This window comes from Dromiciops gliroides, chromosome 3 (assembly GCF_019393635.1).
Source record: "Dromiciops gliroides isolate mDroGli1 chromosome 3, mDroGli1.pri, whole genome shotgun sequence".
Classification (NCBI taxonomy): domain Eukaryota; kingdom Metazoa; phylum Chordata; class Mammalia; order Microbiotheria; family Microbiotheriidae; genus Dromiciops; species Dromiciops gliroides.
Window position 1 is genome coordinate 32,841,425 of NC_057863.1, and position 13,166 is coordinate 32,854,590.

The window sequence follows — 13,166 nt, forward strand, 5'->3', positions numbered from 1 at the left end:
CAGTAATTATAGCATGCCAAGGAGAAGCGAGAAGTCACCATCCATTGGACAACCACAATACATTCATTTCATGATGCTTTGAAAACACAAACTTGCTTCTCTGGTAGGGGCTTTTGGGGGATCATTTATTGAGAAACATCTCGTGTCCCTCCCCTGAATTTATCTGATATCTAATGACTGTGCTTGAAGATAATGCAGGAATGGGGAGATTTGGCCTGAAGAGGAGGAGGGGAGAGAGATAACAGCTGTCTGTAAGGAATACAAATCCTTCATCCCTCCCTCCTTTCCTTCCTGCCTCCCTTCTCTCCCTCTCTCTACCTCTTCCCATTCTCCCTCTCCATCTCTCCCTCCCTTCCCACTTCTTCCTCTTTCCCTCCCTCCCTTACTACCCTTTCCCATCATCCTTCTCTCTCTCCCCTCCTACTTATCATCTCTCTTTTCTTCCCTCCCTACCTCTCTACCCCTTCCCATTCCCCCCCCTCCTTCCCCTTTCCACTCCTTCTCTCTCTCCCTCTCCCTTCCTCTCTCTATCCTTTCCCTCCCTCTCCTTTCTCTCCTTCCTCTTCTTTCTCCCTCCCTTCCCTCTTCCTCTTCTTCCCTCCCCCACCTTTCTCCCTCCTTTCCTTCCTTCCCCAATCAATAGTAATAACAATAACTAACAGTTCTATACCAATGACTACATGCCAGGCACTGTGCTAAATGCTTTACAATTATTATTTCAATTGATCCTCAAAACAACCCTGGGAGGTAGGTGCTATTATTATCCCCATTTCACAGATGAGGAAAATGAGACAGACAGGGGAAGGAACTTGCCCAGAGTCACACAGCCAGTAAGTGTCTGAGACCAGATTTGAATTCGGGTCTTCCTGACTTTAGGCCCAATGCCCTCTCTCCACTTTACCAGTAAAAAATATTCAGGACATATCATAAGATCAGCATTGATTCAATTAAGAAAAATCTATTTTCTCTTCCACCCATTGGAGGAAAAAAAAGAAAACCAAAAGCCATGCAACAAATAGTCATAGTCAAGCCGAACCAATGAGGACAGACATCCTGTCATCATTCCACAGCAGAAGGGCTGGCCTCACCTGGAGTCTTCCAGCGGAGCCCCAGGGTGGCCAGATAGGATTGGCAGACGGGAGCCCTGTTCAGACAAGGACTGCACTAATTGGCCCTGGAATCCCTTCCAACCCAGATTCTGGGCTTACAAAGTAAAAATGGCTGGTGGCCCCAGTCTACCGACTGAACTAATGTGGTGGGTTCCGGCCTCCCAGATCAGCGATGTTGAATCTGAACGCACACTCATGGAGCTGCCTCCATCCTGTCAATGCCTTTGCTGTGAGGATATTTCCAGATAGAAGTGATTCTTTAAATCATTCTTCCCTTTTACTCCTTGCTGGGAAAAGTATCAACTTCAAGAAAATACCAGAAGTCTCCTGTTTAAGCACAGCCATTTTGAGCACATATTAATACACCTCAAACGGGTTACTTCTTCACAGGTTTTTCAAGACTTCTGTTTCCCGAATTAAAATTTAATTCTCAATGATTTTTTTTTTACCAATTCTTGGGTGGTAGTGACTTGGTGGCTTTTCTAATTTAGTCAGGGAGGTCACTGGACTGCAGAAAAATGATCATTCACTGAGGCCTCTGAAGTGCCAAGAATGTTTGTAAATGAGTCCAAGGAGCAGAATGGTCTGGAATGGGAGAGACCTTCTGGCACTTTGGGAGCAAAACGTCCTTTCCCTTGGGGTCCTCTTGCCTCAGTAAGCAATGACAGAAGTTCCAGGAGCCCTTAGGGGAAAGTCCAGCTAGAAAGAGCAGCTGCGTCTAACCCACTAAATATAAATGAGAGAAATGTGGGCACGATCATCCTAAGGTACTCAGGCATTCATTCCCGAGATCTCACAGAAAGGGGAAGATTCCAGAAGAAGAACAATCATCAGAGACAGATTTCAAGGCAGTTGTGCAAGGCACAAAGAAAAAAAAAGATGAAAAAGAGAAAGACAGAGATGGAGAGAGTCATGGAGACAGAGAGATAGAGACACAGAGCCAGAGATGGAGAGAGACAGAAAGAGACACAGAGACAGAGAAGAGGGACAGAGAGCAAGAGAGATGGAGAGGCCGAAGAGAGAGGTAGAGACAGAGAAGAGAGGGAAGCTCAGGCTTCTGTTCATTTGAGAATCAGATCCAGAAAGATGGTGTGAGCTCCTTTGGTGGGCTTGGCTGTGGGCTAAAACCCTCTCTTCTCCCCATGAGCTTCATTGCTCTTCTAACAGCCATAATAAGAGGCAGCACCAACCTCCTGACTTCACCAGGAAAGCCAGACCTGCTAAGAGGAATACATAGCGTAGAGATCAGAGCCAAAGAAGGGATGAAAATAGGGAAAGGGAAGTAGGAACCCCCTGTTTTCCAAAAACTAGTGATGGAGCCCACTGTAGCTACTCTTGGAAATGGGAGAGATCCCCAGCAAGCTCCCTGTTTTAATTAAAAATTTCTTCTAATCAATGTACTAATTTTCACTGCTTCAGAGTTAAACATGAATGAAATTTTAATTCACAGCTGATCTGGGAAGTCTGTGGACACTGTGGATGTCCTATATCTATAGTGAGTCACAGAACAGGGAAAATGAAAACAAGAAAATATTTCTTGGCTACATAGGTTCCATCATGCTTTCCACTGAAGATCTAAACATTTTGGAGAAAAGGAAACAATCCCTGCAGCCCCAACACTATCAATTTACAGATGGGAGAGACTTTAGAAGTTGACAAGTCCGGGGGCAGCTAGGTGGTGCAGTGGATAGAACACTGGCCCTGGATTCAGGAGGACCTGAGTTCAAATCAAACCTCAGACACTTAACACTTACTAGCTGTGTGACCCTGGGCAAGTCACTTAACCCTAATTGCCTCACTAAAACAAACAAACAAAAGAAAGTTGACAAGTGCAACCCTCTCTTTTTATAGGTGAGGTCAAGTCAGCCAATCACTCAGCTAGCATACGTTAAGCACCTATTATGTGCTGCACCAGCAGCCAAGGGAGAACTTGATGTGGAGTCATCACGTTAAAGAGAAATCTTCTAAGGATGCCCATTAATGGGAGACAAGGACTTCTAGTAACCAGGATCTACAAGTTACCTCATTATTGTATATTCACTCTAAAACTGAGCCAACTCCCCCTGGATTCTGTATGTTTTGATGGCAGGGTTTGTCAAAGTCTTTATTTGGGAATATCTTGTATCAACTCATCTTAGTATTTTCCCTTTTCTAAAAGTTACTTCATGAGGGGTGACCAAACTGATTCTCAGCTGATAATGTTGGGGGAAAGCATACTGGTGGGGGCTCAAGCCTATGACATGAAAGAATCACTCTCTGCTCTCCTGACAGGGAGAGATAGCCTTGCTATGTGAAAGAGTCAAAGTTGGGCTACTTATCCTTAATGCTTCTATGGGCTATCACGCTATAGAAAATTGGCCAGTGATGAACACTATTTTATAAGAATTATTGTACAAAGCAAACAATCCCCATAGCCAAAAATAAATCTTTCACATGCTCACTGGCACATGTCTTACAGGACCGACTTATTGATGGTGGGCAAGGAATCATTCCATGTGACATGAGCTGTTCTCAGACCCAAAGCATTTGCTGCGTGTCAGCCCCAATGCACATATTTTGTAATTTATGTAATTCCCATGATTTTTGCTTCAACTCCAAGAAAAACCTCACTGTTCCTCCTCTACCAAATGAGCTCCACAAATGTAATAAAAGCAACTTCAGCATCTCTGAAACACGACAAATCTAGAAGAAAGGGGTTCAATTTTCCCTAAATGTAGAATACCACAAAGTCGTGTGATGGGAAAGGTCTCCAAGCAGGACTATGCTTTAGCAATCATAGAAAGATTCCATCATTTTCTTTAAAACCTCCAGAGAAAGAGATTCTACGACCTATGTGTATTTCTTTTTTTCTTATGGGGCAAAAAGATGATGCACCACGCCTGGAGTCAGGAAGACCTGAGTTCAAATCCAGTCTCACACTAGCTGTGTGACCCTGGGCAAGTCACTTAATATCTGTTTGCTTTAGTTTCCTCTGTTGTGACATGGGGATGATTACAGCACTTCCCTCCCAGAGTTGTTATGAGGATCAAATGAGATAATATGTGTAAAGTGCTTAACATAGTGACTGGCACATAGTAGGTGCTATGTAAGTGCTAGTTATTATTATGATGTTTATGCTGATATATATAAAGACTAGATGCAAAAGCACAGAATAACATTCATTCAATTTAACAAGCATTTATTAACCCTCTACTATGTACAGCAAAGGAGAGAGAGAGAGAGAGAGAGAGAGAGAGAGAGAGAGAGAGAGAGAGAGAGAGAGAGGTCATATGGTTCATAGCATGCTGGGTTTGAATGCAGGAAGACTTGGGATCAAGTCCTATGCAGGCAGTGTGACCCTGGGCAAGTCACTTTACTTAGTGCTTCAGGTAACTCGTTAAGATTATAAGTGGCTAATATGGAAATATGTTTTGCATGACTTCATGTGTATAACTGATCTCATATTGCTTGCCTTCTCAATAGGTAGGGGAGGGATGGGTGGGAGGGAGAGAATTTGAAACTCAATTTTTTTGTTAAAAATAAATGTTATGGGGCAGCTAGGGGGCACTGGCCCTGGATTCAGGAGTACCTGAGTTCAAATCTGGTCTTAGGCACTTGGCACTTTTGAGCTGTGTGACCCTGGGCAAGTCATTCAACCCTCATTGCCCTGCAAAAATAAAAACTTTAAAAAAATTTTAATATTAAATACAAATGAAAAATACAAATCTAAAATAAACATGTGTGTGTGTGTTTTGCAAGGAAGGTGCTGATCTACATTGGTGAGGGAGTTTTGTCAGCATGGAGTTCCTTGAACCAATGAAATAATAGATCTAGTTCAAAAAGTGAAAAAGACACCACGCAAACACAAAACCAAAATAACCCCCAACCTCCAGGGAGTCATTTTCTGCTTACTCTATGCAAACTATCCTATATGGATGTATCTGGATCTTTCTAGTAGGATGTAAGCTTCTTCAGGGTAGGACTGTCTCATTGTATTTGCATCTCTAGCACCTAGTAGATGCTTAATAAATATTTGTTCATTGATAGTTATTTACTGAATGTTCACAGGGTTTATGAAAAGTTAGGCAAGCCAAAATTGCCGGCCCAGAGGCTGGTAGCATGGTACATTGGTCTCTAACATTAAAAAGTAACTTTTATAGCATCTGAGTAATTATATTAGTAGTTTTGTCATCTGGGGCCCCACATTCAACACAAACTAAGAAAATACATCTACTATTATCACAAATGTATAGGAAACACTCCTAAAATCTTAGACCAGTAAATGTTTCCTAGGACCCTTTGAAGAAAGGTTGATGATGCCGACTGGTTTGATACAAACCTTCCCATCAACAATATAGAATCCCCATTATGTTGTCACGTTGACCTGCATTCAAGAGTGATTTTTACCCACATATGTGTGTTGCTTGTGCCTTTATATAAATGACCTGATGTTATCAAAGTCAAGCTTTTTGATGCTTTCACACAGAGTTGCAACCAGCCACTTGAGGCATACACCCATGACCTGTAGAGAATTAGAGCGAGGATGAAGAAGAATCTTAATGGAAAACATGACAAGGAGTGGTCTTATGGTGTTTTTTTTCCTCCAGCAGCACCAACACATTCATGAAAAATATGGCAAAGGTTGCGGATGCTGGACAGGGAGTGAAAACTACCATAGCCAGGTAGAATTTGAATTCTCTCCAAAGATGGGGTAAAAAAAAAAAAAGCCTTAACCAATGACCTGGGCAGAAGAAACCAAAGAGGGAATATTGACCACAAAGCATTCCTAACCATCAGTGTTAGGACTGGAAGCCACACTTTCCCAACTGTCTTAGCACAGGCACGGAACCTATGCCTTCCATAGCCCCCATGCCCAAGGTGATGCTGAAAATTTACCTGTGAGCTTTGAGTACCCGCTGGGCAATGGTGTCACCAATCTTGTTGAAGACAACTTTGTCATCAGCACAACTAATAAAGAACTGGTTCTGGAGAAAACAAATGTGACCATCACTGAAGTCATTTAGTTCTTAAATAATGCAAAGGGGAAAGGAAGAGGGGGAGGGGGAAGGGGAGAGATAGGGAGAGGAGGAGGAGGAGAAGGAGGAGGGAGAGACTGAGGCAGAGGCAGAGTGAAAGAGAGAGAGAGAAGGGGAGGTTGGAGCATGGCAAATATCAAAGCTAACATGTCTTTAGACAGGACGAGTCTTTCACTCAGCAGTCATGTTAGGCTTCAGAACATCAGACTTGGGGTTAGAAGACATGGAGCCAAGTCCAAGCTCATATGAGGGGGCTGGACCAGGTGATCCCTAAGGTCCCATTTAGCTCTAATATTTTATGAATTTGTGGATGAATGTCACTTTGGATAAATAGACCCTACGCTACTTTGTAAGTTGTAGATCTGCACTTGGGGGTCAGGAAGACCTGGGTTCAAATCCTACCTTTAATCTTTCCTAGCTGTGTAAGCCTGGACAAGTTACTTAACCTTTCTGAGCCTCAGTTTCCTTATGTGTAAAATGGAGATAATAACTGGTTATCATCAGGACCAAATGAGCCAAGAAATGCAAAACTCTTTGCAAAATTATAGTGCTATGAAATGTCTGTTATTATAATGATTATTATTCAATACGGCCAGCAATTATCCCTGTGGTTTCATTAGCATTGAGAAGTCTCAGATGAGGACACTCCCTTGTTCATGCAGGTCAGCACTTTCTCTACACTTTATAGTCTTGGTTAGCCATTCAATAAGCATTTATTAAGCACTTACTATGTACCCAGTGCTGTGTTAAGCATTGGAAATAGAAAGAAAGGCAAAAACAGACCCTTTCTTTAAGGAACATACATTCTGAAGGAGAGGACAAGATATCTCCAAAATAGGCACGTAACAAGATTTCAGAGTTGCCCAGAGCACTGAGAAATGAGGTGACTTGTCCCATGTCACACAGTCACTGAGTATTAGGGGCTGGACCCAAATCCAATTCTTCCCGGCCCTTAGGCCAGTCCCATATCTGCACCACGCTGCCTCTATTATTATTAGAAACTTCTGCAGTTCTTTTCTTTTTTTGTGGGGCAATGGGGGTTAAGTGACTTGCCCAGGGTCACACAGCTAGTAAGTGTCAAGTGTCTGAAGCCAGATTTGAACTCAGGTACTCCTGAATCCAGGGCCTGTGCTTTATCTACTGTACCACCCAGCTGCCCCACTTCTGCAGTTCTTAATAAAAATAATCTGAGACAACTTAGTCAAGTGAATGATGGAAATATTACTCCATACTGACAATTCTCTAGAAGGTAATTTAAATTAAATTACTTTTGATCAGATCCAAATACTGGGTTAATTATATTTGACCAGATTAAAGAAATAAAAATACCATAACATGGAATATTTTATTATATTCTGGGTTCACAAGGTTCACTTATTTAAATGGGCAGACTTTTATTACCTCTATCTTTTTTTTTTCCTCTGGGTCTCATTAGTTTAAAATATTTTAATTCTTTTCACATTAATAAATGTTCACAACAGGAACACATTGGGAAAAATAAATGTATTGCTACATCAAACACTGTAGCGTGGGAGAGTGGATAGAGACCAGGCATCCAAGTCAGGAAATCCTGGGTTCGTGTCCCAAGTCTGACACATACTGAGTGTGGGATTCTGGAAAGGCACCTCGCCTCTATTGCCTCCAAACACTATGACTTTATGGAGCAGAATGGTTTGGTCTTCATTGGTGAATGGAGATCCTCATTGGAGTCGGCTCATTGTTAAATGGAGAGCCAATTGTTAAATATTCAGCGTGAGCAGTTAAACAAGCAATTGGAAGCTTCTGATGCTTCCATTTCAACAACCTAACTGTGCTTGGTCTCCTCCTCTTCTACCCTTCAAGTTTTCATGTTCTTGACTAAACTGCACCATCTTATAAATGTTGCCTATCCAATGCCCTGTTCTCTCAACCCCTGCTAGTATTAGAAAGCAAGCTAAATCCTAATCCATGTGTCTGCATTATGTCTTTAAGAAGGAACCCTTGGGCCTTAACCCAATGCAATGCTATTCCAATTGTAGAATTTCAGAAGCCATGGTGGAGGAAACATTTTGTTTTGTGGTGGGGCAATGAAGGTTAAGTGACTTGCCCAGGGTCACACAGCTAGTATGTATCAAGTGTATGAGGCTGGATTTGAACTCAGGTCCTCCTGAATCCAGGGCTAGTGCTCTATCCACTGTGCCACCTAGCTGCCCCCGAGACATTTTGGAAATAAAGAGATCTCCCCCGACCAACTCTTGTAGTCGGATGATACAGGTGGTTGGTCAACTGCAGAGAAGGTTGGTCCTGAGTTCAGGGACCACTGTCATGAGTAAGAATTCTTCTGGGGAAAGCAGATTCTCCCTATTTCCCACGCCTGGAGCTTACTTCAATATATATGTAGTGCTTGCTGTTCTCTATCACATGCACGTATGCAGCATGGATGGATTCTTCATGGTATTTTATGCCGGCCGACCAATCAGCAGCAGAACGGAGTGACTACAAGAGAAAATTAGAAATGGTTAAAACTTAAATTATCCTCTAATGGACCTGACGGTTCCTACTTTGATGAAACTACAGCTCTTCACATCAAAAGAAAACTACTGTGGCTTCTGAATGACTCACATGTACCCTCCCTTATATTAAACAAGTACAACTTGAGAAAATGATGGCACCACACTGGCCATGTCTGAGAGTGTATGCCTAATTCCGTACCTGTGGTCCACCACTCCTCTCTAGAGATGAAATATGCCTCACTGTCAATAGTCTGCAGTTATTAACTTATTATACACTTAATGTCACCTATTTTATTTGTTTTGGTTTACTTGTTTGTAGAGTTTGAATTCAGTAATCCTTTTGTTTAATTTAATTTTCACTTCTGTCACCTCTTTGACAATATTTGTTACTTTCTTGCCACCTCTTTGACATAAAATTGTCCTAAATGCTGAATGATTTAGGGTGGCCTCCATCAAAACCTGACCTGGTATGAGGGGCCAGTCAAGCCAAGCTGACAGAAGTACCAGGAAAAGGTCCGAGGGGCTCTTCCAAGGTTATGCCTTGCACCCTCCCTTCTAGCTTCTTCTGTGTTCGCCTCGGGCCTGTGTCATGAACTTCCCATTCTCCGTTCCATTTCTGCCCTTGGTCAGCCCTGGACGTAACCCTGTGGATGCCTTCTACTCGACCCCTCCCTTTCCTCCCAGGAAAAGGAGGCTCTCCCTGAACTTCAGCTTATTAATGACCTTTTACCCAGGTCTGACAACCAGCCACATTTTGCCTCCAGAGGGGAGGCCTCTGGCTCTCTCATCTACTGCTTCCCGATCCCCACCCAACCTCGAGCTTCTCCAGGCACTCCCTGGAAGCCCATTAATCCTCCTGACTGCAGAATTCCGGGGATGGAGATGTTGCAGGCTCCCCTCATGGGGCTGGGGGACCATAGGCCCTCCTTATAGAGCAAAGGGCTGAACATGCTGCACTGGGTATGGAAACTTCCATCCTGAGTGGGCAGATCTCACATACTCACTTCAGTGGCGCCATGACACGTCCAAAGGATCAAATGAAATAATATTTCTTAAAGTGCTTAGCACAAATGGTACAAGAAAGTTCCAGGGGACTCATGATGGAAAAGGCTCTCCAAATCCAGAAGAAAAAAAACAAAACTGTGGAATATGGATGCTGACTGAACAATAATATTTTTTTTTTGTTTTTGGTGCTGTTGTTTTTCTATTTTGAAGTTTTTCCTTATAGTTCTGATTCTTCTCTTATAGCATGACTGATGCAGAAATATGTTTAATGTTGTTATGTATATGTATGTGTATATATGTATATACATACATACACACACACACATATATATAAAACCTATATCAGATTGCCTGCTGTCTAGGGGAGGGAGGGAAGGAGGGGAGGGAGAAAAATTTGAAATTGGGAATCTTATATAAACAAATACAGAAAACTATCTCTATATGTAACTGGAAAATAATAAAATACTTTTTTTTAAAAGTGCTTAGCACAGAGCTTGGCATAGAGCAGGCACCTGATGAATGCTTATTCTTTTCCCCTTTCCCAGTGTTAAAGGTCTCAACCCATCCCTGCCTGCCTAGCCTGTGTGACTCTCATCCATTTCCTCCCAACAGCCTCTCACTGGGGAGGTCTGGTCAGCGTCCTGAGAACCTGTATCTACATGACATTGCATAGCTGGAAGGGATCTGAGAGGTCACTGAGTCAGAACTGGGGTCCAGAGACCATTAAAGATTTGCTCAAGGCCATACACGTAAAAGGGCAGCTAAGTGGTGCAGTGGGTAGAGTGTCAGATCTGGAGGCAGGAAGACTCACCATTCTGCGTTCAAATCCGGGTTCAGATACTAACTAGCTGTGTGACCCCGGGCAAGTCACTTCACCCCAACTGCCTAAAAAAAAGAGTAACTTGAGAGACAGCCTGGTGTATAAAGGACAAGCCTCAGAGTCTGGAAGAACTGGGTTTGAGTCCCACCTCTGAAAGATACTGGCCATGTGATGCCAAACACTACTTTACTGCTCACTGCCCCAGGCAATTCTCTAGACTATAAGGTGTGGAACAGTTGCTAAAATGCATTGGTAGGGGGTCAGCTAGGTGGTGCAGTAGATAAAGCACCAGCCCTGGATTCAGGAGGACCTGAGTTCAAATCTGACCTCAGACACTTGACACTTACTAGCTGTGTGACCCTGGGCAAGTCACTTAACCCTCATTGCCCTGCAAAAAAAAAAAAAAATGCATTGGTAGATGGAGGTTCCACACAGGGAATTTCTTCTACTCTGAAGAAACCATAGGACCAAATACTCAGTAATAATGATGATAACAACTAACCATGTGTCAAGCCCTGTGTTAAGTGCTTTACAATTGTTATCTCATTTGATCCCCACAAGAAGTCTGGGAAGCATGTGCCATAATTATTATTATCTCCACTTTACAGTTGAGGAAATTGAGGCAAATAAAGGTTCAGTGACGTGCCCAGGGTCACACAGCTAGTAAGTGTCTGAGGATAGATTTGAACTCAGGTCTTCCTGTCTCCAGGTTTAGTGCTCTATTCACTGTGCCAATTAGCCGCCTCTCCCCCTACCCCTTCCAAAAATGCAAACTAAACATTTAAAATACGCTCTTGTTACATGCACCCAAATCAGTCATAACAGAGCTGTAGTAGACTTAAATAATACTGCCAGTGAAAGTTATGGCCACTAGCTGTGTGACCTTGAGCAAGTCACTTAACCCTGATTGCCTGCTCCCCCCCCCAAAAAAAACCCCAAAAAAACAAAAAACAAAAAGAAAGCTGTGGCTGTCTCTTCTGTATTTCCTGGGTCAAGACAAGCACATAGACTGTGGTAGTCTATGGTCATTAACCAATGTTAGCAGAGCTTCTAGAAATCTCAAATGAAAAGCCTGTAATCCAATTTATTGCATCAAAATAAAAATTAGATGGTTCAGACAAATGTGTGTATTAACTTCAGTGAAATATTTTCATCACCGCTGAATGCCTATTTTTTCCAGCTGTTCTACTTTTTTTTCCTTCTCTGCACAGATTCCATTTCTGGATTAAACCTAAGTAATGGTGCCAAGACTGAAATTGATCATAACTCATGCAGAAATGCGCGTAGATCATATTGCCCCAAATACGGCTGGAGTCAAGTCTAGCCTCCACTTTTCAAACCTCAGCATTACAAAATTACAGAATGTATATGAAAAATGCAGGGGTGGTTGTTTAAAAATATGTTTCTTCTCAAAATTACAACTGGAACCCATCATTTTTCCTTCTTCTGGGGCCCCCTTTGGAGCACAAAGAATACCTCTGGCCAAGCACAACTCCCAATCTTCTTACTATATTGTTTCCAAGTAGAACTCATGGGTTGCATGATAGGAGTCCGTCCTTGGAAGGGAATAATTTTCCTAGAATCTCTCCCAAGTTGAATTCTTCTCTTGACCTGAGGCCTTCGTTGACCCTTTCTGGTTTAGTCCTTATCATTAATCCAAACCTATTCCCTTCATCCCTCTACCTTCCTCTGTTATTCAGTCAACAACCATCAGATGCCAATAGAGTCAGCGACTTTTCTGAAGTAGGGTGACAAGTACATGACTTTTCTCTAATCTGCTTTAATGCTGAGTTTATGGCAATGCAGAGCATCCCAATGACATCCATCCAACTTGATGATCAGGAACACCTGGGTTCGAATCTAACCTCAGACACTTAGTAGCTCTGTCACCCTAGGTAACCCCATAAGTACTTCAGATCCTTGATTTCTTCATCTGTAGAATGGGGATAATATTGCTATTTCTTCTCTCTTTGGGGGAGGGGAAAGCAATTTGGGTTAAGTGACTTGCCCAGGGTCACCCAGCTGTTAAGTGTCTGAGACTGGATTTGAACTCAGGAAGATAAATCTTCCTGACTCCAGGCTCAGTTCTCTATCCACTTGTCCCACCTAGCTGCCTGCTACACAATATTAAATGTAATGTCAATAAGGCTATAATTTACTATTTAAATATCAGATATTGTGATCACTGTTACTACTACCGCTATCAATAGTTTGAGTAGCGAGAGGCAGAATGGTGTAGAGGACAGAGCATTGCCTCAGTCAGGAAGATCTGGATTCGGCTCCCTTCTTTGAGAGATACTGGCTGTGTGATCCTAGCTAAGTCATTGAACTTCTCATGGCTGCCAGGAAACTCCAAGACTAAAAATTGCAAAGCAACTCCACCAATAGAGGGAATCTCCTCACAGGGAATTCTTGACCTAAAACCAACCAACCAAACAAACAAAAAACACCACACCACAGGACTGATAGAACAGAATAAACAAAATCCTGTTTGGGAAACTGAAACCTGTCACTTAATATCTTAGCACGAAACTAATCAGCTGTTGCTTTCTTTCTGACACTTGGTGAGGGAAATGGAGTTATATCTGTGGTGGAGAGAGAGGGGATCTCAAAGCACGGAGGCATGTCAGTGGAGGGTTGCTCAGGTGGCATGGTGCAGTGAATGGGCCATTGGTTGATGTGGAAGATGGGGTATGAAAATGGTAGAAAAACACCAAAAATTGGT

The 13,166-nt window shown here is 42.6% G+C and overlaps 1 protein-coding gene across 1 annotated transcript in view; it reads right to left on the reverse strand.

Annotated features, from left to right (window-relative positions):
* The window catches only part of PLD1 (phospholipase D1), a 205,819-nt gene that overhangs the window by 35,849 nt on the left and 156,804 nt on the right, over positions 1–13,166 (reverse strand). Inside the window, 2 exon segments of the mRNA XM_043998186.1 lie at positions 5,985–6,073; positions 8,489–8,599. Coding sequence (XP_043854121.1) covers positions 5,985–6,073; positions 8,489–8,599 — 200 coding nt within the window.